Source organism: Athene noctua, chromosome 13, assembly GCF_965140245.1.
Source record: "Athene noctua chromosome 13, bAthNoc1.hap1.1, whole genome shotgun sequence".
Classification (NCBI taxonomy): Eukaryota; Metazoa; Chordata; class Aves; order Strigiformes; family Strigidae; genus Athene; species Athene noctua.
The window spans coordinates 16,767,745-16,794,287 of record NC_134049.1 but is presented as its reverse complement, the minus strand read 5'-3'; the positions used below and the strand labels follow the sequence as shown (position 1 = coordinate 16,794,287).

Sequence of the window (26,543 nt, the reverse complement as noted above, 5' to 3'; positions counted from 1 at the left end):
GTGCCTTACACTGGCTCTGATTTCAGCCACCTCCTCTGTATTTTGCTTTATCACAAATCAGAATCCCAGACTGGTTTGGTTGGAAGGGACCTTAAAGCCCATCCAGTCCCAACCCCCTGCCCTGGGCAGGGACACCTTCCACTAGCCCAGGTTGCCCAAAGCCCCGTCCAACCTGGCCTTGAACCCTGCCAGGGAGGGGGCAGCCACAGCTTCTCTGGGCAACCTGTGCTAGAGTCTCAACACCATCACAGTGAAGAATTTCTTCCTCAGATCTAATCTGAATCTCCCCTCTTTCAGTTTAAAACTGTCCCCCTTGTCCTATCCCTACACCCCCTGATCAAGAGTCCCTCCCCCCTTTCCTGTAGCCCCTTTCAGCCCTGGGAGGCCGCTCTAAGGTCTCCCCGGAGCCTTCTCTTCTCCAGCTGAACCCCCAACTCTCTCAGCCTGTCCTAACAGGGGAGGTGCTCCAGGCCCCTGATCATCTTTGTGGCCTCCTCTGGACCGGCTCAAACAGGTCTATTTCCTTTTTTATGTTGGGGACCCCAGAGCTGGATCCAGTACTGTAGGAGAGTGGAGTAGAGGAGGAGAATCCCCTCCCTGTACCTGCTGGTCACACTTCTCTTGATGCAGCCCAGGATACTGTTGGCTTTCTGGGCTGTGAGCACACATTGCTGGCTCACAGTCAGTTTTCCATCCACTGACACTCCCAAGTCCTTCTCGTCAGGGCTGCTCTCAATCCACTCCTCACCCAGCCTGTATTTGTCCTTGGAATTGCCCCAACCCATGGGCAGGACCTTGCACTTGGCCTTGTTGACCTTCAGGAGGTTTGCACGGTCCCACCTCTCCAGCCTGTCCAGGTCCCTCTGGATGACACATCCCTTCCCTCCAGTGTGTCGACTGCACCACACAGCTTTTGGTGAACTTGCTGAGGGTGCCTCGACCCCACTGTCCATGTCCCCAGCAAAGATGTTAAACAGCGCCGGTCCCAAACCCTGAGGAGGGGCACTTGTCACTGCTCTCCACTTGGACGTCGAGCTATTGACTGTGACTCTTTGAGTGTGACCATCCAGCCAATTTCTTATCCACTGAGTGCTCCATCTGTCAAATCCACATCTCTAATTTAGATACAAGGATGTCATGTGGGACAGTGTCAGATGTTTTGCATGAATCCAGGTGGATGACATTAGTTGCGCTTCCCTTATTCACCAATTCTGTAACCCTGTTGTAGAAGGCCACCAAATTTGTCAGACGTGATCTGCCCTTAGTGAAACCATGTTGGTTGTCACCAATCACCTACTTGTTTTCCTTGTGCCCTAGCATAGCTTCCAGAAGGATTTATTCCATGATCTTGACAGGCACAGAGGTGAGACTGACTGGCCTGTAGTTCCCAGGGGCTTCCTTTTTTCCCTTTTTAAAAATGGGGGTTATGTTTCCTGTTTTCCAGTCAGTGGGAACTTCATTGGACTGCCATGACTTCTCAAATAAGAAGGATAGTGGTTTAGACACTTTGTCTGCCAGTTCCCTCAGGACTCGTGGATGCATCTCATCAGGCCCCATGGACTTGTGCATGTTCAGGTTTCTTAGATGGTCTCAGACTTAATCTTCTCCTACAGTGTGAGGTTCTCCCTTCTCCCAGTCCCCACCTCTGCCCTCTGTATCTTGGGTGGTGTGGCTGGAGCTCTTGCCAGTGATGACCGAGGCAAAAAAGTCATTGGCTACCTCAGCCTTCTCCATATCCTCGGTGACCACATCTGCCTTTTCCTTCCAGAAAGGGCCCACATTTTCCCTAGTCTTCCTTTTATTTTCTATGTACTATGGAAGATATTCTTGTTGTATTTAGTGTCCCTGGCCAGATTTAACTCTATCAGGGCTTTGGCCTTCTTAACCTGATCCCTGGCTGCTTGGACAATTTCTCTGTATTCTTCCCAGGCTACCTGTCCATGCTCTCACCCTCTGTAGGCTTCCTTTTTATGTTTGAGCTTGTCCCTGAGCTCCTTGTCCATCCACGCAGGCCTCCTGGTATTCTTACCTGACTTCTTCTTTGTTGGGATGCATCACTCCTGAGCTTGGAGGAAGTGATCCTTGAATATTAACCAGCTTTTTTGAGCCCTTCTTCCCTCCAGGGCTTTATCCCATGCTACTCTGCCAAGGAGATCCCTGAAGAGGCCAAAGTATGCTCTCCTGAAGTCCAGGGTAGTAAGCTCTTTGGTTCTCTAAGGATCTTGAACTCCACTATTTTATGGTCACTGCAGCTAAGGCTGCCCTTGAGCTTTACACTCCCCACCAGCCCCTCCTTGTCAATGAGAACAAGGTCCAGCACAGCACCTCTCCTCGCTGGCTCCTCTGTCACTTGAAGGAGGAAGTTAACATCAAGACCTTCCAGGAACCTCCTGGATTGCTTATACCCTGCAGTGTTGTCCCTCCAGCAGGTACCAGGGTGGTTGAAGTGCCCCCCCGAGGGCCAGGGCTTGGGAACCTGAGGCTGCGCCTGTCTGTCTATAGAGGCCCTTTCCTGCTCGGTGTTCCTGGTCGGGTGGCCTGCAGCAGACTCCCCCTATAACGTCTCCTGTCCCTGCCTTCCCTTTAATCCTGACCCGTGAGCTCTCGGTCGGCTCCTCACCCAGCCCCAGGCAGGGCCCCAGGCATTCCGGCTGGTCACTGACATAGAAGGTGACCCCCCACCTCATCTCCCCTGCCTGTCCTTCCTAGAGAGCCTGTACCCTTCCATTCCAGCACTCCAGTGACAGGAGCCATCCCACCACATCTCCCTGATGCCGGTAAGATCGCAGCCCCACAGGCATGCACACGTCTCTAACCCCTCTTGTTTATTCCCTGTCCTACATGCATTTGCACAGAGGCATTTAAGCTGGGCCTCTGATAGCTTTGTGAGATATAATACTTCCTTCTAACAGACTTTTGAAGACTTTCCATTGGTTTTTTTTCTAAATTGATGTCAAAGTAAGGAAGTAATGACTTTTTCTTGCCTTTGGTTTACTGCTTTGAGAGATAAGGGTATAGACTGGTGATGATAGGCCATGTACAATCAATACTTTCCTAAGGATCCCTAGAAAACTGCAGAAAAACATTCTCCCTAGTAGAAGAAAATTTGTATTGGTGGTAATGAAATAATGAAATTCTTAGTATAAAAACCCCTTCCTGTTTAGGAGATCTGTCTCTGAAAATACCTGAAAAAATTAGAAATGTTTAAAGTGTTACTATATAGGGAGCAAAGGAAGGAGCTGTGGGTAAGAAGCACAGCTGGATTTTGTCTGGTCCATTAGTTTGCCGATGGATTTTGTGTCTGAAACTATCGGTTTTGCTTCTGCATTGCAACTGAGCAAATCATTAACAGCTTTCCTCTTTATAGATGGTCCTAAGCAAGCTCTTTGCAGACTGAAAAGTCAAACTCCTAGTAGAAATAAAGATGTCTTAATCCTACTTCTCATACCTTTCTGTACTTTCTGATGAAGAGACTTGCTAGAAGGGGGCAAACCGGTCCCCAGTGCAAAATATAGCAAACAAAAGACCAAGCTAACTGAGCTGAACTTGTAATGGGCTCCTAGGAGTCATTATGGTGGTGAGGCTTGACAGAACAAAGTTTGTTTGGGCTTGGTTCCCATTATGACTCCTTTCAGATTGAAGAAGTGGGGACTGGAGTGATGCTTGGTTGCTTATCCTGAGTCTCTGGTGAGCTGTGTCTGCTACTTTCCATCTTCTGTGCCCATTAAGTTATTCAATTTCCAAAGTGTTAGGCAGTTGGAGAAGAACCTATTTTCTGCAAAATCGTGGTGATTCTTTTCATGTTTCCTGTGGGCTGGAGGTGGAGTGCTCATCTGCAAAATGAGGAGCCAGAGCAAGAAGCAGATTAAGCCCACAGATGGGTGAATTCTTATTTACTGCTTTGCAAAGCGTGTGTCAGTTTGACACCAGATGCAGAGGTGTTAAAATATGCACTGCCAAAAATATTTTCATTTAAACAAAAAGTTATGTGAAATACTGTCAGTGAATTCTACTTGATGCACTTTTGCTTTAGAGACAGACAGCTATATGTGTGTACCTGGTACTGCCTGCTGTGAAAAGAATGTCATAAGAAGGTTTCATACAGTTTAGTGAGCCTGCTTTGGTTAGTAATAGTTTTCAACTGTCTCAATAAGTTCTTGCAGTATGAAGCCCTGTAATAGGTTGTAGATGTGTGGTTTCTCTAAGTGTTGATTCTATCTTCTGTTTCACTATTTGCTTTTCCAGACTTCTCAGTTCCCTAGCAGTGCTGGGATTTCAGTTTGTCATCCCACAGCCTTCCATTGAGCACAGAAAGGTAAGCATTAGAAATATTCAGATTTTGTATACTTAAATGTAGAAAACAGAGTAAGATGCATAAATCTATTCAATCTAAATAACGTTCCTCGAATAATGTGGCTTTTGTTTTGTGTGGCATTTTTTGGGGGTGGTTTTATTTATGTAAATGTATACATGGTTTAAAGAGACCTGTTCATCATGGTTAGTTAGCTGAGTAATTGCATGGGGTGTTGTAGGTCACACATAGGTCCCTGTCAGCTTACTCAAGCTTTGGAACATTTTTGTCATGCAAGACAAAGGGGAAGAAGAGCTCACATTAGTGGGAGCAGCACTCAGGGAAGGAGTCATTAGCAGAAGCATCCAGTTGCTCATAGGTAGCTCTTTCTCTTACAGAGACAGAGATGTCAGAAACTGACGTTGACCCAAAGCACACTCTGTTGCTAAATTTAAATTGCTAGAGGTTGGAGCCAGAAACGGCTGAACTTTCCTGTCGTGCTCTTGTGAATGGTTCACTCGTCATAGACATTGACATGTCTAAGGCTGCAGCCTACACACCTTCCCTCCTGCTCAGCAGTGGTGAGGACTCAGCTGAAATATTTATGTTAGGTTTTTGCACTGCTTTTCAGAAAAGTAGGGGACAATTTGGAGAGAAATGGAGGGCAGCAGTAATTATTCTCAAGAGGTTTTAAAATCTTACCTCTGTGGGAAGTTTGAATGAATTCAGGTTGTTTACTCTAAAAATTAGAAGACTGGAGCGATGGGGCAGGCCAGATATAATCTCCAAATACTTATGAATGTTAAAGAGAAGGCTATTCTTTCTGTCTGTGGTGAAGTAGATGAGAAAAAACGGATTTTAACTGGGGCAGGGGAAACTTAGGTTTGATGTTAGAAAAACAGTAAGGATGTAAAGAATAGATCATATTGACTGGATAATGTTTCGAATTTCCATGATGGAAGTCTATGTGAATGTGCTAAACAGCTGCTTGTCAGGAATGATAAGTAGGTATTGCTGATTCTACTAGGGACCTGAGGGGAGACCCCTCGAGTGCTCTGCTGTCTCTTTATGGACTGTGACCTTATATCAGTGTTGTTCTCATCTCTTAATTGGTATTCAAACATGACCAATTAATTATTAAAGGTATCAAATAATCTATTTGAAAAAAAGTTTGCTTTTTACTATAGATTATTAAACAATAATGCAAGATGCATATTTATTTTTAAACTGCACTTTTTAAAGGAGATAAAAGGCAGGTTTGCAGGGTTTCCTTTTTTTATGTGATATGCCACTGTCTTTAGGGTAAAAACTTATTTGGACAATAGCTCTGTAGGTATGGACTAGAAACCTGAAGCCATCTGATAGTTATAGCTCCTGAAGGACACAGCTATCATGTCCAACTCCTAGTGCAGCCTAACTGTATGAGGTCAGTAATGATGCAGTCTGAAACTGGCATGGTCCAGACTGCAGCATTTCTCAAGCTGCCCAAGTGCACTATTCTAAACCTGAGTACAACACTGTATTTTTCCCTATTTTAGATCTCTTCTATTTTGTTGTGAAGTTGAGATGGTCATGCTGCTGCTCTGTTTTCAGTACTCTGTCTAATTAGACATTCTTTTGTAACATTGACAGTGGAGAGATGCTGCAATCCAGCATCCAGACAGCCTTAGGGGAAAAAAAATCTACTAACTAAAATAGAGTCAGTCAGAGAAACAATTGCTTCATTCTGTGAAGCTCCAGAATTAATTTTGATAAAATCAGATTCTTTGTTTTCAGTTGAATGAGAAATGCCACGGGTCTTGAGTGTCTTCTGTACTGGTTAAAGGGACTGAAGGCATGGTACCAAGGGGCATGGTAACCACCTTGGAGCTGTTCTTTTTACTGAAAACAAGAGAGGCAGAACATACAGACTCCAAGGCTGTCTGTCATTCTCAGCTCTTACACTACAGGACAGGACTCTATTCATGCCAAACTGTGTTTAGACTGGAAGTCTGTATTTATTAAACTTTTCAGAAGCCTTCTGACCCACCTATCAGCTCCAGAGGAGAGGGGATGTTGTTAGTAGCTCTGAAGGCCAAGTCAGACATGTTTCTAACTGAGTGTGAGTTCTCAGCTTTGTAGCTCTGGAAATTGTTCCCATTCTTTTTATGCAGTCACCTGGACATGTGTTTGCTGGCATATGGTCAGGCAGTGGTGTTTGGTTAACTTCCATATACCTACTCAGAGAATACAGTATGTGGAAACTGAGTAACTAGAGCTAAATTCTAATAAAACACTGGTTTATACCCCAGTCTTCATTGTGTGCTTATTTTGCTGCTTAAAGTTAAGCATGTGTGCACGATTGATGCTTGAACATGCAGTGTTGGAGAGTGTTTCGATTCTGTCTCGTGAATCCTACATATAGGGTTTTTTTTCTCTGAAAGCTATGGACAGGGAAATAAAATCAGAGAATTTAACTTGGGTGGTTGGATGAGTAATTCTTTAAAATATTTCCACGTAGTCTAGATTTTTTGCTTACACTAGAACCTTTGGGAAGATGAAATAAAACCCAGGACAATCCCCAAAGCAGTTGATGGAAATCCAGTTGTAACTGCTGCTGGACACCCACAGTTCAGCTGAGATCTTGTTTTTTTAGGACTTGAGAACGCTTAAAAACATCAGGAAATACTATTTTCTGTTTATTCAAAAATCTTGCTAGATTTTCATCTTTTGTTTCTTCTTTTTTTTGGAATCCATGTTTAAAGTCATACTAGTTTCAGGCTGACATAATGTAGATTTTTCAACAAAAATCAGTTTGTAGTTTTCTAACCTCTAAGAATTTTTATTTAGCTTCAGTATGCTGGAACTACTTAAAGTACCATTTAGCTACTCTTGACTTAGTGGTATATGTTTAGGACTTTAACATGAAGAAAGTAGTTTATGTTATTAAGCAGCAATTGAAAAAAAATATTTAAGGGAAATTTCATCAACAAAATCTTCAAGAGCAGAGCTCAGCGGGTTGCTTTCCTGAGATGCACACACAGAAATCCATTTCTGGCATGACAGCCTGGGGACTGTTAGTAGAAGAATGAGCCAAATTACTTCCATAGTAGGGAAGTGCAAATAGTGGAATTAAGACTTGGGGGGATAACAGGACTGGATGGGAAAGTGTTTTATTTTTTCTCATTTGCAGTTTATTCTGTAACTCCTGCTTTCAGGGGTGACCCCCATCCTCATACTTAATACTATTCCATTTTAGTTCCCCTTCTTTTGTTACTCTGGGGAAACTGAAGCTTAGCTATTAAAGGAAAAATGTTTTAACAGTAGTTAGTGAGAAGATACTTACTTTTAGGAAAACATTTGGCTGGACAGTGTTTTCTGCTTTTAGATTTATAATTTTGGAATTAAAGTCTTGAAAAGTTGTCTGTCATACAAAGTCAGCATTGACAAATACAGAATTTCTAGGTTCAGAAATACATGGCTATGTAATTTTTCTATAGAGGTGACTTTGTGCTTACTTTAAACAATGCTGTTTCTCCTGACAGAAGTGCACAAAACCTGAAAACAAAGAACATCTTTACATCTTCCTACATCTGACCTTATGGTACTGCTCTGTTAATCTTATGTCTGTAAATAGCACATGTTTGAACAGTAATACAAATACATTAAATATGGTATATTCATTAGATAGAAATAAAACTTCCTATGCAAAAGACTTCTGTGGTTTCTTGCTGAAGACAGGGGTTATAGTGTTGGTCAGTAGCTTCCTGGAGGTTGGTTTTTTTCATGATCTAATTTACATATTCATAATTCATAGTATATAATGTCTAAATATCAAGTGTACTCCTCCATAAGGCCAAAATACTCATCAGTATTAGCAAAAAAAGGAACAAATGTTATGTGAAATCAAATAATTGCCACTTATGTTGAAAAAAATAACCAAGCTGTCTGAAACTGGTTAAACTGAAATCTTTCTTAATATTTTAATAATTAACTTTCCTTGACTGTCAGTACTGAACATATGAATAGCCTTCCTGCTGCTCATCATGAAGTCAAGCTCTCTGTTCTCCCTCCTTATGCTTGCTTTATTGAATAAATATTATTTAACCTTATCTGATGAGTGTCATGCTGTGAGGAACAGAAGGTTAAACTATGAAACATGACAGTCTTTCTCCCAGACAACCACTGAAGTCTGTATTCCCAGGTTTTCAGAAATCATTCCTGGGTGGATTTTTAATTAATCATACATTGCTGTGTTAAGAAAGTAAACTGAGTTATATTTGTGCCTTGTTTCTTTTAGTAACATGGGTAATGTAAATAGTAATAAAATTTGATCAAATAAAATTTCTGATGTAAATACTGCTTTGTTATAGCATCTTGCTTCTGTTATAGCATTAAATAGAAGCATTGGAGCAGTGGAGTTCTTTGAATTTATGCATATCTTTTTATCACTCAGTTGTAGTTTAGTATTGACTTAAATGGAGTACATTAGTAAACTAATTTTCAATGTATAGGAGAAATGTCAGGATTTATTTTTACAGTCATTTCGTTGGGGCACTACAATACTGTTGAAGAATTTTGAGCCTGTTTGGGCTTAGCGTTGGCTCTTCATGCTGGCTCTAAATTAAAAGAGAAGTAACTGGGTGTTATCTCTTGCTACCAGACGCACAAGGTCTCTGTGAAAGCGACTATGTATCAAGGGAATGTGACTACACAACCCACAAAATTTGGAGATGAATATGCTTTCAGATGTGTGGTATTGGTTTTCTTGTGGTTTTTTTTTTCCCCCCCTCTCTTGTGTAGGATTTGAATGTGCTTGTTGAAGGGTCATTGCTGCTAAATCAGGAGAAATAAAAAATAGGAGCAGGAGCAGAAGCTGGGGGGAAAGAGAGAAACAGGGAAAGGGGAAACATGGCCAGGATCCCTCATTTGGTCATGGTGAGCTGTTAGAGCAGTTCAGTTACTGACTGCAGAAATGTAGTCTGACTACCAATGCAATGTGATGGCCGAAACCTATCATTACTCAAATAACAGTTCTGTTCCTAAAAAGGAATTGATACAATTAACATCCACTTAAGAGTAGCTTTCCTGTCTGTAGTATACCAGTTTTTGGAGAGGATGAGTTTTTCTGGTTTGTTGGAGGTGTGGGGGTGGGGGTTGGTAGTTTTTTGTTTCTTTTCAGTAGACACAGAAGTTTTCCTTACCTCTAGAAGGAGCAATTTCTGAGCTACCTCTGTTTTCCATTTTTCTCCTTAAATCCACCACATAACAGCAATATGTTGATTGCATTGGCAGAATACATGCAATTAAACCAGAAATGTTTTAGAAGTTCTTTTGGACAAATTAATTTGTCACTGTGGATTGACTGCAAGGATCTATGCACTTTTCATTTGTTTCAGACAAGATGATTAAAAATATTGCATCTTCCTGTTTTGCCAATTATCAGGCCTAGCATCAAAGACACAGCCAGCATAAAGATGAACCAATAACCAAGTTGTATTTGATACAGAAGGGTCAGTACATGGGTGAGCGCTGGGGGTACAAACAAGTCAATCAGATTATACATAACTGACATCAATCCCACTGACCGTAACAACGGGGGGAATAAATGGTGAAATGCAGTCTCCCGTAGAAGGGACAGGAGACAACGGAGTCAACAAGCTAAACCCATAAGACCAAGGAAGCCACATACTGAATCTCTACACAGCCCACGTTTACAAAAGCCGGACCTGACTGGAGCCCAGTCCCAGGGAGGCGGGAGGTCCTTCCCCAACAGGGAACTCTGCACAGGGCATCCACCTCACACACAGACACTGCCCCTCCTGCCAGGGGTCCCAGCTTTTATCCCTCAGTGGGACACCTGACCTTGGGTTACTGAATGCAGACACCCGGGGCTCCTTTACCCAATGGCTCTGTCTGCAAGGCCACCGCACCCTGGAGGGAAGCCTAAAGGCAAACTCGCCCCCCCTCTGTGAAGGGCTGTGGGAATCACCCATATGTCAACCTTCATTTGGGGCTTGGGGTTGAAACCCCAGTATTTCACTTCCCCACTTATCCTGAGCCCATGCCTTTCCCTAGGTTTTGAAATTGCTTAACATCTACATCTGTTTGCTGCAGTATATACCTTTTTATGGGTTGTCATCTACCTCCCTGAAGTTTCTTCTAGGAATGGAACAGTAAAATGAAATGCTTAAGACTTAAAGAAATTCTGGCATATTCTTAGATTAATTGGACTACCTACTCTGAGGTGCAAAAGCAAGGATACTGCTTTTGGTTTTACTGTCCTCTGTCTTTGAAAAAATCAAGTAGGCCACTGATTTCTTTTCATCTTTCTGTCTTTCCATCTTTGCTTTCCCTGGCAGTCTTGCTTCCTTGCTCCAGTACACTGTAGTACCACAAAGGGCTTAAGATGCTAGGAATGATTCCTTCTACTGGGCTGTAGAAGGGGCATGATGGAGATGTAAGTGTGAAGGTACAGGGAGAGTGTACAGAGAGGGTGATAACTTTAAGAGTACTGTTTCAAGTGATAAGAATTTGGTTACTAAATCTGACTATGATCTAATTTTTAGGATTCATATAGGAAACTGTGTATAAATGTGATACTGCACCATAATTTATATTGTAATAATGACAATGAATGACAGTGTTTCTTCATTTCCATTGTTCTTTTACTCTACCACAACCCCTAAAAGTTATAATTCTGTTAACTGAAAAGGATACAGCTGCCTAATATATCTGAACACACTATAATAGAGTAAAATGTGGAGCAGGAAGAAGTCTCCTATATCCTTGAAACACTGCGGGAAATTGGAGTTAGATGAAGTACTTAATATCTAAGCTTGGCTTTTGGCCAAGACACCAGGACTAATGCCCTGGTTCTAAGGAGTACCATGGGATGTCCACCACAGCTGGTCACCACCTTGCTTTTACATATCCTGAGAAGCTGAAGGCTGTGTTCTTCCTTGCAATCCAGGTAGGGTGAAGCTCTGCCCTGAAGTTAGCAGTGACTGAAATCTATAACTTGTCAGGACATGCTGAGCTGGAACTCAGCTCTTGCTAACAAGCCTACTACAGAGTTTCTGTGGTTCTGTCCTGCTGGGCTGCATACACTAAACTAAGTTTACTAGAGTAGCTTAGTCACCATGTATCTGCATACAGCTGCTGTGTATGTGTTCCTTGCAACAAGTGTTTGCAGATGTCACACTTTTTTTTTTTCTTATAATGTTTTTCTTGTTTATAAGACAACTGCTATTATTGTAGTTTCATACACATCAGTTCCATAAAACACTACCAACTGAAATGTAGTCCATATTTCTCTTGCAGTTTTTGCACTGGTTGGTATATCTGTTTACCTTCAGCACAGTTGCTTGAGTTTGACTGTATAGGTATACGTGCTGTTGTATTCATTTAAACTTTGGTAAAATAGAGCCTTTCTAGCTAACAACATTGCTATTCTGATTACAGTGATCTATAGGAAACAAGAGAGATGATTTATTCCATGCCAAGACCTTAAAATCAGTCGTTTAATGCAACAGAATATTTAGAACAACAGCTGAAAGAATTTTCTTGCTATCTCTGTGTTGTTACTAATTCCCTGTCCTTGATGTTGTGGATTAAAATGGTTAGGAAATAAAATTATTCTTTGTTTGGGGAAAGGAGACAGGATAAAGATACATTATTTTATGTCAATATACTCTTTGAAAAATCAAAGCCAATGCTTTTGTTACTTTTAACCTGCTTTATCATGGACCTCTGAATTATTGGGTTTTTATAAAATTAAAACAATACTGACTTATTTAAGCTCAGAGCATGAGGGGCTTAAAGCTTGTTGTGTGTTTCTCTGGAAAAAATGAAAGGATCTTTGTTTCAGTTGGATTCCAGAGCAGGTGAACTTACAAGGTCATAGATAAGCTTCTCATCTTCCTTCAGAGCACTATTGCAGGCTAGTTCTGTCCCAGGCTTTGGATCACTGCGATGATAACAATGAGAAGCTTTTTGGCTTCACAGATGAGTTCTTCTGTTAGGGAATGTTGCTTTCTATTTTATGACAGCTTGTTCTCTCTGCTACTGGAGTGATGGGTGGATGACTTACTGAGAGATCTTGAGAGGTGTTATGTCAATTACTGAATAAATAAAATCCATGTTTCCACCACATGTGGATTCCAAAGAATTTTTCAAAGTGTAGAAATACAATAGAATAGAAAGAAATACAAAAGAATAGAAATACAATGGCAGCTGAAGATGTCACAGCTGAAGATGATTGATGTGGAAGAGGCCTAGGGTAGTACAAGCTGAGTGACATATGTCACAAATGATAGTCAATGATGAGGAAATAGTTTATTAAAATAAAGAAGCCTAATTTGTGATATAATGAGGGCCTGATGCTTATTATCTTTACCCTACTATAAATCAGAAGCAATCCTACAGCAGGTAAGGGGTGATTATATAGAACTGGTAGAAGTGAGGTCAGGAGTGAGCCAGCTGTTTACTTGGAAGTACTTAAGGGTCTCACAGAAAAATGGAAAAAAACCCTGCCTTAAAAAGTTAGGTTTACAGAGTGCAATGGAGGTGGTCTTAGTGTGAAAAAAATTAGCCAAACTTGGAAGAAGCTTCAAGCTCTGTTGGCACAAAAACTGTTCTGAAGTTTTTCAGAACTGTTTACTTTCTAGACTATTTAAATAATGTTAAAGTTTCTACAGATGTGGTCAAAGTTGGTTGAAGGTGCAGTTAAGCTTTCCAGGCATTGTAACTCCCTTCAGTGATCTGTGAATACAAAGGTCTTCTATTTCCAGGCTTTTTAGCCCTTTAATCTTCACAGGCACAGATGTTCAGACAGAGTTTTTATACAACGAACGGAAACCCAAATCATTTAAGCTGGTAATATTTACACTTACCATGTACTGTAAAATTCAAACGGTTTACTACATCTCTGATTAAAGGCTTCCAAAATGCACTGAAGGATTAAAATAGCAGAGCATACTAACCAGGCAGACGTGTACACATTGTGTCATGATGTTTTGTTTGGCCCTCTGCTCCATTTTTCTGCTAGCCTTGAGAGATCTGAGAAGTTGTTATCTGCCATTTTTAGGGCCTTTTTGGTAGATTGGTTTTTATCAAACCACCAATGTTCCACATGTTTCTTGTAAGAGTCATAAAAAATATGGTTGTTGCAAATGAATGTCCATAAAATGGCCTGTAAAGACTTTCTGCAGGGAAATTGTCATGGCTGTATAGGTATCGCCTTTATTGGAAATCGGCTGAGCTAATACTGGAAGAATATTCCTTTAAGATGCTTAGGCTGGTGAAAGAATTAAACCCATTCTGTAGATGTGTTTACAACACTGGCAGGGAAATACAATAATGTTACACTTGAACAGGTTCTAAAACTAAACTATAATTTCCTCAGCCCATTCAAAATTTGGCCTCCTCTGCTCTGAACTGCGGTTCAGTTGTAGTTTCCGTGAGTCTGACTGCTTTTGTGTTTTACAGTCTTGAAATTTTAAGAGGATGACAATTAGATCTTACTTTCTGGGACTGATCATTGATCAATTATGTAAGATGGTGAATGTTCATGAAGAATACTGTGTTCATCTCATCCCAAATACGATATACATATTTTTAATAGTAACAGTATACTATTATACTGGCTTTTTGAATACCCGGTCAGGCTGAGCCTGGCTGTGATAAAAGCTGCGTGCACATCTTCTGAGACAGGCTTTACCCTAGCAAAATCTTCAGTCAGAACTATAAAATAAAGGAGTTGTGACCCTGAGGTATTGGAATAAATAAGAAGAGGTCATGTTTTCCAAGTGCCTTGACACTCCTTTAGTAATGATGGTGACAGTTTGGTGTCATAGCATAGGTTAGCATGTGTGGCATGAGAAGAAGAACCATGGAAGTGACAGTGAAGAAATGCCTGAATCTTGAAGGGTATTGAGGAATATTAGCAGGATTAGGACTCTGGTCTGGGAAGCACAGGACAAATATGATAGTGGTAGTAATTTAAAATAAAATTTAAAAAAAGGCATGCTAACTTCTGTTAACTCCACTTTGCATCCAGTACGTGAACATGAGTTTACTGAGTGAATATCATTACTAGCATTTTTCTGTGCAGGTGATAAAATGTTCTCTGCATGCAATTTCTTTGCTTTTGGGTGAAAGTTGTATCATTAAGCTTTGCAAAACATACATTCATGCCTGTTACATCTCTTTGAGATGTATAATTAGAAATATGATTTAGTTAATTTCTTCACGAATGCATTTAAATTCAGGGCATTTAACCAAGAAAAAGAATTGCTGGATAACATGTTAAAGTGAAATCTATGAAACAGGACATTAATTGTATGTAAACTGAAATTGAAAAAATCCGGAAATGTCTGGTTTGGTTTAGATATCTCCAGGTTTAAAGCTTGCCATTGTTTTGTATCCTGTTTCAGTTTTGAATTTGGACTGCTATAACATGCTCAGTATCTGCAAAATGCTTAGTAACGTTGGCTGTGGCTATAGCAGATTATGTAATGAGGTAGCTGGTTAAAGGCATGTCCTGTCACCAAGTGTCATGATCATTATTACTGTGAAGGTCCATCATTCATTCACATTTGGAGTACTGTATGCAGCATTGCACACCCCTGTCAAAATATAGGAGTGGAAAAGGTGCTGAGAATGACAGTCCAAACTCTGCCTTGTTTTCTGTACTAAAGGAGACCGAACAGATTAGGACTGCTGAATTTCAGAGAGAGATTCCGGAATTGGATTGTGTTAGTGATTTCAAATCAAACATCACGGTAGAGTGAAGGAGAATAACAATGATCATTATTCATTTATCATAATGAAAAAATCGGGGACAGTGAAATTGTCAGGCTGTATGTTCAACCAGAGGAAAAGGATGGACTTCTTAAATTTAAATGCACAATCTTTTGGAAGCCAAGATTAGAAATATGCTAAAAAAGGGATTAATTGTATTAATGGAAATTAAGTCCAGTAACAGGTATTAAAAAAAATTTGAATATGGTGATTAGCTGCAGGAGGCCCATAAATTACTGATTAGCTGGGAGCTGAGGGTCGGTGGATGTCCTGTTCCTTAAACCTTTGGTTCTTCCACACAGTCAGAAACGTAATACTGGGTTAAATGGGCCTCTGATTTATCTGCTTTTTTTCTACTTTTCTGAACAGTTATAGGATGAACTTTCCCACAATATTTTAAATCAGTGTTAGTGCATTGTCAGTCATTGTCTTCATGCACAACTACTTACATTTGAATTATTGGTGGCTTGCAGTTCAAGTGATATTTTCTCTTCAGGGACATTCCGCATAGTATAGTTTCAACAACTTATGGTGAAATCCAGAGATGCGGATCTTATTTCTAAATTCTGATGGAGGTGGTACTAGAAATTTGCATTGTATTTAAGCAGCTTATGCACTCCTAGTTTTTGCTGGAATTTTTGATTCAGGATCAGAGTGATTGCTGAATTACATGAATTCAAGAGAAACTGTTATATTTAAAAGGCAATCTATGTCGATTTACTGGTAGCATTTTTAATTCAGTAAGATCTAAGATTGTGATATAGTAAAAGTGAGAAAAGGCTCAATGCTTATCATAAGTCTAAAGCTACAGGAGTGACAACTATTGCATTAGGCAGTGATTTAATGGAAAATCAGTCTGCCTGAAAGCTACTAAACGTGTTAAAATTCTATAGGGTAACTTTAAATTTCTGAAATCTTTAAAATTTGGTAGTAAGCAGGTAAAGAATATAAAGTTAGATATTTTTTTTTTCCCCCAGAACTTAAAAGAATGTGGATGTAATTAAGGAAGCAAGAGACATAGTATTCTAAAGTATTCTGCTTTCAGTTTTTTCAGTTTATTACCCGTGATATACAGAGGTTTTTTAACTGTGTGATCTACATACATACTTATGCCTGTTGCATTGAAGATAAGTAAAATGTGTGTGTGAAATATTTAAAATCAAACAAACTTAATTGCACTGTCATTCCTCTACATGTCATGGTAATGTTGAATGTTAGGTATGGGTTTTTAGTTCTGCATTTAAGATTAAATTCCATGGTTTTAAATATTCCCTGTGCATTTATTTAGTTCAGCACGGAATCAGTATTGAAGGTTTTGTATGCAGAACAAACCAAATGCCTACCTGGCGTTTAAGGGCATGGGAGTTGTACGCAGTTGGTTTGAGAGAAGACTTTGGTGATAATGTTTTTAATTGTCTTTCTTAACTTGATTAGTTTACCCAAGGAAGCAAATACGATGCGTGTTACATGGACCTGGGCAAGATGAAGGAAAATGGAGGAAATAGAATGTGTTTTCTTGTCTGCCATGTGGATAAACATCACCCTCTTTTCTGTGTTGACTTCTGCTGTCTTAATAAGTTTGTTAGCTTGCTCTGTTTGGTGTTCAAAAACAGTGAGTTAAATCACAAGTATTATTTTACCGACCTTGTACAACAAACCTATTTATAAACAATCAAAACTCAAAGAAACAGGGAAGAAAAAACCAAACATCGCAGCAACAGAGAGATTCTCTGTATCTTTTAGGAAGATAAAAAATAAAATTGAAATGGCATTGTTCCATAGACTGCCTGCCCACAGTGGTGTTTTCATTAAAATTTTGGGGAATTCTCTTATCTGCTTAACTGTGCCTGAAACAGACTTTGGGTTGGTATTGATGTTTTTCTCTTAATTATTTCTAAATAAATGATCCCAATATTTAGAAGTTCTGAGCTTCTAACAGATTCTAATTAAATCAGATAATTTGTGACCTTAAGGGTGTTTTCCTGGCTTTTTCTGTGTTTCAGTTCAGCCAGGTTCCTTTAGGTAATAGAGTATGTGCTTTCTGAAGTTTTAGTCTTTATATACTTTTTACACACTGACCTCATATATTTAATCTATGTATCAATGAAGTTTTTGAAAAAAAGCCACCTAAACCCCACAGACTGTTTCAGAAACTGCCTAATTTGAAAAAAACAACTATCAGAATAAAATCTGAATGTAATGCAGCTTCTGTTTATAAAAGTATCAAACTAGCAAAATACAAGAAAACTGGGGGAAAAGAACAGAAAGGGATGCAGAGTGCTGATATGTAAAGTGACAAGAGTGACCCTGCAACAACCCTTCTAAAAATCTAGCTTCAGTTCGGTTTGCCACTCAGAAAGGTGACAGATTTGAAGATAGTTGGTGCGTAACAGTCATTATGAAGAAAATTTCTGATTTAAAGAATCTTTGATAGCAACTTGATAGGAGTGCAGATGTAGAAATGGCAAGCACTTGCACATCTGAAAGCTTGTCTTATTTACACTGTCTACTATATAGCTGTACCTAGTGAAATGAATTACTTCCACTTAGAAACCTTGTCCTGCCAAATGACTGAAAAATGTATAGGAAAGAAAGAAAGAAAGGGTTAGAATTATGGGGTGAAATTAAGGGGGAAAATAGATTTAATTTGTAGAGCAAAATATTTGGTTGCTGATTAACTTGCAGTGGATAGAAATCTTTTTGATGGTGCATTTATAGTTAGAATGAATATTACTAGGGCACATAGAGAAGGAATCAATCATAAACTATGGGAAAGTAGATTAAATGGGTTAGTTGATTTCTCCCTTTTGCAGGCTATGTGATTCTGTTAAAGAAATTAATTTCATGCCTTGGCAAGGAAAATTCAGTATGCATTTCACTTGTTCCCCATTGCAGGCTGAAACTCTTCCATTAAACAGCACACTTTCTAAAGGGGTAATTTTTAAAGGGAGGGGAGGAGGGACCTAGCATTAGGATTCTCTGAATATGTGATGTTTCTGAAATGTTCTGGAATACTTCAGCTGTCTCCTGTAGCTACCTGTAATTTCTTGGCTGTATCCTAGGGCTGTGGTAGAATTCATTACTGGCTACAAAGTAACTTGGAGATCACAGGACAGAAAAATGGGAAGTGACCTCTGAGGCCTCTAGTTCAGCTCCTCTGCCCAGAGGAAGGGTCAGTTAGACTTTAGTTGTTCTTGGTAGAGGTTGGGAATTGGCCTCCGTGATGCCAGGATCTCCTCAGGCAATCTGTTCCCCTGCTTTGTCTTTCCACTAAGTAGTTTTTCCTACTAGCTAATTTGGATAACCTCTGATTTAGTTTAAATCCACTGTTATTTGTGTGTTGGCTATAGACATGGAGAACAATTTGCTTCAAAGAGAAAACGAACAGCTCTTTGTATTTATTTATGTAAACTATTTGTAAGACTCATTACTGCCCCTACGTTTTCCATTCCTTAAGCTAAGCAGCTTCAATTTATTCAGTCTTTTGTAGTAGGTTTCACTGAGTAGATTATGCCATTAATCATGTCATCTTCTCTAAAGATTCGTTTATTAAAAATAAAAGTGCATAACTCAATTTGCTACTAAAAATTTCTATCTCAGAATTTTGTCATATTATAACTAAGTAGTATTGATGTATTTGTACACCAGTATAAGACATTAGATATTGTTACTTTTTGGTTAGTTTTTTTATTATGTTCTTACTTAAATAGCTAGATCAAACCTTCTATCTCTAGAACTCTTACTGTGAAGATGAAGGGGTGTGAAATCACATTGCCTTCAGTCATTTAAACTATCATTTTATCTGGAACAATTCTTGCTGTAATGAAGTTGGCAGCCAGAAAGTTTTCTCTGCAACAGGTCAACACTTGTCACTATTATTTCAGTTTCTATTTCTGCATAATGAAATATTTCTTATGTTGGTGGTGACTTGAGTTGCTTGCAAACAGATTTTAGTTCTTGACTGCGTGAGTGACTTTGGGTCTTTAAAAAGAAAAAGGTGTACTGAACCATCATAGAAATGGTTAAAAAATAGTCCAGATAAATGGAACCTGACTTGTCTGATAACAAAGAACTATTAGTTTTATAATAAGAAAATTTTACTGCAAACCGGGATCAGACCAGAAGAGTGTCTCTATGTGTAATTACTATAATTTTATTTCTGTGATAGAGCTACATTAATGTATAGTTTAAGTATGAACAGTGAATATTCACTGAAAAAATCACAAACTGAAGCATAGCTTGTTTAATTGGTCACATTGTGAGCCAGTACTGTTCTGTTATTGGATATGAAAGCAAATGTAACAGCCAGAAACCAAGACCTTGTTGCATGTTATTCATAATTTTGACATTATGTGGTATAAGGTTGTACAGGCTATTGGATTTAAAAGGCAAAGCCAAAGGGGATACCCACAGGAAAAAAGAGATATTAAATACAGAGACATCTGCTCCTGTTTTCAAATAACACTGGAGAAATGGGTAACATATCACACTAATGCAGATGCTTTTTATTATTCACAAGTTATAATTAAATGCAGTTTTTTTCTGTGGTTGGTGATGAAAGTGTGAGAACAACCTCAGAGGGGGGAAATGTTTCAGATTATGTAGACCACAACTGACAATTACACAGCAGCACCACAAACCCTGCACTGGCTTGGCTTTTCATATTGTAATGGGGTATTCAACCCATGTTTGCAAACCACATTCCACCAAAGCCTGCCATGTTTATAGCTAGCTGTTTATAGCTATGCTCACTGGCATGGGTGGTTTGCAGTTCAGTTAGTGACTGTGCATGTTATCTGTGACTAGAGGCGAAATATTTAGATGTTAATCTTTTGCTGTTATAGGATAGTTAACGGAAGTTACATGTTTAGGTGGTCATCCTTTGAAGGGGGGAGAAGTGACATACAGACAGACAGGTTGTCTTTCTGAAGCTCGTTTTGAGGTAGCTGCACAGTTGAATAGGGCTGGAGAGGTTTGGTAAGCATTTGGTTTTGGTCAGTGCCTTTTTTGTCTTCTAATTGAATTGATATGCGTGTGTGCTTGTTGGTACACAGGTTATTCAGAATATAAATAAACTATTAAAGGATGCTTATTTAAAAGAATGTTCTGCATATTAATAATTGTGAGAATCAGACATTGGAAGTCTGCTTTGAAAAATTGTGATTCAGCCCGTTGGACAAGGGAGGCAACAGAAAAACTATGAGTTTAATGAAAATGGAACTAATTTCTGTATGACAAAGTTGGGGACTGCCCAGCGCGAAACACTTGACTATAGATCCAGAAATAGATAAAGCCTGGGGCACAAATAAACAGGGAGATGGGGATGGGTGATTGTAACTTCTAGGCTGTGCTGATACTTTGCCAACTACAGGATCAGGATATTTATTCAATATTTGCCTACAGCTTGAGGGGTTAGCTCTCCTTATAGTAACAGTCCCTGCCTTTCCTAATCCTTCCTAGCTTCCTTCAAGAGAAGCCCCCCCTCTCTTTGGGGTTCTTTGTTTTGCTTTCCCTCTGCTGCTGAATGGTGAGTATGGGCTATGTGGCACTGAACACCTGAGACCACCTAGTTTGTCCTGTCTTTCATTGAATTTGATGGGGATTTCTGTGAATGGAGGATTGGGCAGATCATCTCCAATAGCTCTTTTCCTTGAAGTATTAATGTGGGAGGTGGGGGGAAAATGCTAATATAAGAGTTAACTATTGCAGTATTTTTGGCTGGTTGGAAATCAGTCTGACCTCTTACATTATTACTTTCCTAAAAAGTTCCGCATTAGATGGGAGTCCCCGAAATAATATTTCAACCACTAGCAATCTCCATTGTTGAGGCATCAGAGTGGAGGAGAGCAGTCAGTGTCTGTTAACCCAAGTTCATCACCAGAAATGACCTTACTTCCTGACTTTGCTAATATTATAACAGTTTTTAATCTCCAAATGTCCAAACTTTACCTTACACAATGCTTTCCATTGCTGAGAACTAATGAAAATGCATTCCTATCTGGGTAGTCCAAAAAAATTCTTCTGGTCTTAATGGTTGATGGCTGTAGGAGACCTCCTCCTCTACTGACAGAACAGGCCGCCGTTTGACAGGGAATGAATAAGACAAGTGACTTCCTATGGCGTTCTGTTTCACTTGTGACTGCAAAGCAAATGGCTTAAAAAGTATATTACTGCTCTCCTCATATTACAGTGTAAATTCTTGTTCCTAACTCAATCTGTTGTGTCCACAGGTTCCCCAGAGGATAGAAGAGCAAAGAGATGCATCTGAGGATAGCAGTGCAGGAATCCCAGGCATGTGGGGAAGTTGGGGCCCCTGGTCTGCCTGCTCTCGGAGCTGCAGTGGCGGTGTGATGGAGCAAACGCGGCCCTGCCTCCCAGCCTATTACCGGGAAAGGGGGTACCGAAGGCCGGGGCGGCAGTACCCGGCCTCGGAGAGAACTCTTGCTCATCAGCACTCCCGCCACCGCGAGGACTCGCTGACTGCTTATCCTGGCCACATCATTTCTGCCATCCGTACATCTGTGCCGCTTCACAGGAATGAAGAGCAGCTTTGGGCTGGCCTTCGGGCCTCTGCTTCTTCCGGAGGCCATAATAACAGCCATCTGAGCAGAGGAGCATTGAGAGGCAGCAGGCATTCTCAGTCCCCCAGGCAGAACGCCAAGCCAGAAAAGAGGTATGTGTCTATGCACACTTTATTCTTGCTATGAATGACGTATTTTAAGAATGACATATCAGATTAGAGTGGATATGTTTTAATACAGAAAAGTTATTAAAGACTAAGACTGACTTTTACAATGTTTACCATCTTCTGTGGAAGGCTATCCTTCCTGTTGACTACTTATATGATAATAACCAAGGACAGGTATAATTATTCTACAGTTGTACTGGGCAGATTATCTTATTTCCCTTTAATATTTGCTTTATGATTTATTGAGATTTTTCCTCACTCTTGTTTGACATTTCCATCTTCACCATAATAATAAAAATCAGAACAAGTAATAGCTCTATAATTGGATTCTTAAATTCAACAGCCATTCTGATTTTAATCGATTGAAAAAAAGATGCAGCAAACTTTTTTTCATAAAGTATGGCCAACTGTCCATCCACTTTTTTCCTAGTCAAAACTGTTTTCTGTTTTTCAGAGTTTCTATTTATGGGCTTTTTGTTTTGCCTTTTTTGTTTTTTTACCACCTCTTTTAGCAAAATTTCCTGGTTGATGAAACTAAAAAATGTGTTTGTTTAATACATAGAACATTTTAAACACTGCATATGTTTATATCAATTACCTAATATTAGCTGTTTAGTCTTCAAGGCAGGCTGGAACTGTGCTGTTATAATTAATTCCAACTAATTCTCCTATTTCTGGAGAAACACTTTTTTCTCTTCTTAGATACCAGTCTATCAGATTTTTTTAGATATGTATGAAAGGAAAATAGATGTGTTTCCAGTTTGGAAACTGAGGAGAACGGGCATGGAGATCCCCTGGGAGGGAGTGCTCCTGAAACATTTCCATTCCGTCTGTCTTTCCTCAGAATATGTATTCCAGCAGTTCCCTGGTTCTTTCCTTCTGAGCCCTCTTCTGGGAGATGCATGGAGATATTTTTTTTTTTTTTGGTAGCTAACAAAAAACCCCAGAACCAAACCAAACAAAAAAAGAACTCAAAAAACAAAACCCAAAAAACCCTCCTTCATATAATCTGATTCTTTGAAATTCTTAGGTGAAGCAGTAAACTGTAATTCTGTTTTCAAAGACATCTTGCTGACCCAAACAAAAAAAGAATGGTACCTTGAGGCAATATTCCAGCCTGACTAGAATAAGACAATAGGACCCTCTGTTGCTGGTGATAAAGACATCCTCAGCCCCTTCGAGAAACTCTCTCCATCTAAAAGAATATTTGAAAATAGAAATTAACCTGTTAGCTTCCTGTTTGTCTCAGTGAAGCATAAATTTTAAAAAGCAGGCCCAGCAGTTCAGATGTTGATCTTCCTAGGTGTTGGCCATTTCCTTTAATCGCTGCTTTGTCTTTCTTTCAAACCCATGCAAATGGATAGCCTAGACCTATTGAGTCTAACTTCAGTATGGCACTGATGAGCTTATAAAAATTCAGGGGATGCCAGAGGCAGGGTTTTAGTAGCAGTGTTAACGTGACTGTGTTGAGACAAAAGTAATATTTTCTTTTTTCTGTTTTCCAACTTAATCATTTACTATAATGCTCTTCTGTTCTCAGCTGCGCAGCGTAGCAGATACAGGTTGTAGTACATAGCTGGGTCATTACTAATATTGAAAGCCTGGCCTTGAACCGTCAGCACAAAGTCATTCAAAGCCTGCTTGCTCCAGCCACTTGGCACCCTCCGCCTCCAAGGGAATCCCAGCTGGCCTGGCCTCGCAGCAGCCCTGCTGCCAGGCTGCTGGCACCGCTGGGCTCCATCCCCGCAGCCTGGCCCTTGCTGCTGTGCTGGCCGCTGCAGGCAACAGAGACCGCAACCGTTTGCAACAGTCACTGCAGTTGTGGCTGGAACATGAGAGGACAACGAGCAGAAAATAACACTGTGTGTGCTGAAGTGAAGCTGTATTATTTCCTAATAAACACCTTGCCACATGAAATATTAAAATGATCATAATGTCCGTTGTGCCTCCACTTCCCTGTATGATGGAGGCCTTTGCTTTTGAAAATTCCTGTGCTTTCCTAAGCACAGTAGAAGCTTCCACACCACAGTTGATTTTCCACCCCCATCCCCACCCCCCCCCACACTTCCCCTTGGCAAAAGACTCTGGATTCAAGGTCAGTGTTTTAATCTTACTTGCGTAATAAGTTATTTCCATCTTGTGTCAGGAGGGTCCCTGGTGGCTTTAAAGCCTGTTGTATTGCATAACTTTCAGATTCTTTGGTGGTGACTGTAAAAACATAATGAGAACAAAAAATGTTATTTGAAAATGAAATTATTAGAATGACAATCCTAATAGTTTTCCTTAGTTTACAAAATCCAGAGTAAAGACTTTCTTTACAAAGGAGATACTGGTCCTATCAGATATATGGAAAATAGATTTCAAAATATAAGTCACTCTAGATATTATTTTTATATTGTGGAACAGTGTTTAATGTTCACTCAATGGGGGATATGGGAAATTGGTGTCAGGCTATTAAAAAAAAAAAATCTGTGTTTTCACAGTATGTTCAGTCAGTGGAAACTTTTGGGGGTATTCCTATTTACTGTACTGGACTTTATATAAAAGCTGTAATTTTAGCATACTTCCATAAAACAATAGAAGAGGCACGGACATTTGTGGCTGAGATAAGCTCACATTTGACAGCATGGTAAGATGAAATTGGATGGCTTCCAAGGCAAATACGTTTTGACAGCAATAGCTGTCCTTCGGAGCAGCCAAATGTATTTGTATCATTTAGCAACAAGTGAAAAATTCTCTGCCTGCTTCCAGACAGCTGACAAAGAACTGTTCAGTTTCTTTAGTAAAATTCAAAATATAATTTATATATCCTAAATTTTTACATACATTGTCTGTGAAGAGGATACTCACATTTTCAGCTTTTGAAAGTTCACATGTGATTCAGTTAGGCCTTAGGAACCAGGGCTGCACATGAAGCTCAGGGAGGGAGAGATTTGAGGTACCTACAATTAGAAGCCTAATTAAAAAAGTTCAAGTGCTCCGCTTTTTATCGTAGTGCTGTAAGCAGAGTTCTTGCATGATCGAAATGTCTTAGGAAATCGTAGTCAGTCACTGGAATGAGGATGGAAACACAAAAAGAAAGGTGATGGTTCTCTCAGTTGTCTGCGGGCAAAGGAAGGGAGCTCTTCTCAGCTTTGAAGAGTTAATTTCCCATTAGCACAGCCTTTTTATTTCACCTAGATAAAATGCATAGAGCATACTATACAATAAGAACAAACAGGAACGAGGAGATAGTGAAAAAATAGCAAAGCATTCGGACATTTTTATAGAGAGGCACATATGGAAAAGGAATAATGGCATGCAAAAGGATAACATGCTTTGAGAGAGAAAACACATCTCAAAAGGAAATATTCATGGACTCGGTTTTAGTGCTTCTTAAATATCGCATTTTCAATTCTCTGTTTTGGTGATAGGGAAGACAAAACCGCAATTTTACATAGATGTGCTGAGTGTTAGGATGCTTCACTTTCTCTACAAGTGAACTTTCATGGTGGAACGGCAAAACTTCTGTGTCCACTTCTGTAAGCACAACATGTACTTTGTGGTTCTTAGGAGCAGAAAGACAAAAATTACACTTATCACCAGAATAATGAAATAAATAAAGTAGGTTTGCAGAAATATTGAAAGTTTAAAGAAATACGTTAATAAGGACTTCCCTAAAGCTCTTGTCTTTGGAAGAGGAATGAAAGGAGAGATTTGCACTGAGGAAATAATCCAAAAATCATCAACTTCTCACATGGCTATAGCTCTGTGGTCTTTATTCTGCTGCCAGCAGCTGACGTGAAAGTCTGCTGTGCTGCTTTGTACCCTGTATAGGGTCAGTTTGCATTTCTGGGCCTGTGAGCAATGGAAAGGAAGAGTGTATCATTTAATGTCAGACCAGAATTTCCTTTCTGAAAATTTTTCTTTTGCCTCTCTCACAGATGTTTTGACCAGGCAAATGTAGGTCACTCCATTGGCAGGTGTACAATTAACTTTTAAATGGACAATTCAGTTGTTATTTCCTTAAGCAATTTAAGCATCATTGACTGTATGTTCTGATGTAATTTTTGTGACCTGTTCTAGTCAGTTCCAGTTTGTAGAGGTGGACAAATGTGTGATTGCTGGACCTTCAGGTTCAAGAAGGTATTATTTTCTCAAGTTCTGAGGCTTTATATTTATTGGCATGGGTGTTTGCTTTTAATATTTGGAATGAAACCCAGCTCAAGTACTTAGCTATCCCTCCTTTCATTATTTCTCTAACAATGTTATGTGGTTACTTGTGTTGAATTCCTGCTGTTTTACCTGCCAACTGCATGGTTACATTATTCAATCAAACCTTAGAGATGAAGCTGAAAGATGGAAATGGGAAGTATTTTACCTGAAACGCAATATGGTTATAAAAGCTTATTGGGGGTTGGTGTCTGTGCAGGAGGAAGACAGATGGAAGAGGATTTGATCTTTTTCTGAGGATAAATTTTCCAGAAAAATCAGCAGTAGTAATCAAAGATTCATTTTGATAGCACTTGGGGAGATTTAAATCCATGTAAGAAAGATGTTTATTTTCCTTCTGAATAAAATTCCAAACAGATTCTAATAGCAATAAAGATCATGTGAGGTATTTCCTGGCCAAATGAATAGCTCGCTGGGGTGGTTGTGGCCTCAGGTTGACTTGGTGCTGTCCCACCTCTCATCTGGTTATTAATCCCCCTGATATGCTCTAGGTCTCACTTACTATTACCTAATTAGTATCACTTTTTATTATGCTACTGTGAGCATGCTTTCAATGATATTACCAAAACT

General features: G+C 39.6%; 1 protein-coding gene across 1 annotated transcript in view; it reads left to right on the top strand.

Moving 5' to 3' along the window:
- THSD4 (thrombospondin type 1 domain containing 4) overlaps positions 1 to 26,543 on the top strand; it is a 329,112-nt gene that overhangs the window by 25,113 nt on the left and 277,456 nt on the right. Inside the window, exons 3-4 of the mRNA XM_074917120.1 lie at positions 4,246 to 4,315; positions 21,304 to 21,746. Coding sequence (XP_074773221.1) covers positions 4,246 to 4,315; positions 21,304 to 21,746 — 513 coding nt within the window. The remainder of the gene's footprint in view (positions 1 to 4,245; positions 4,316 to 21,303; positions 21,747 to 26,543) is intronic.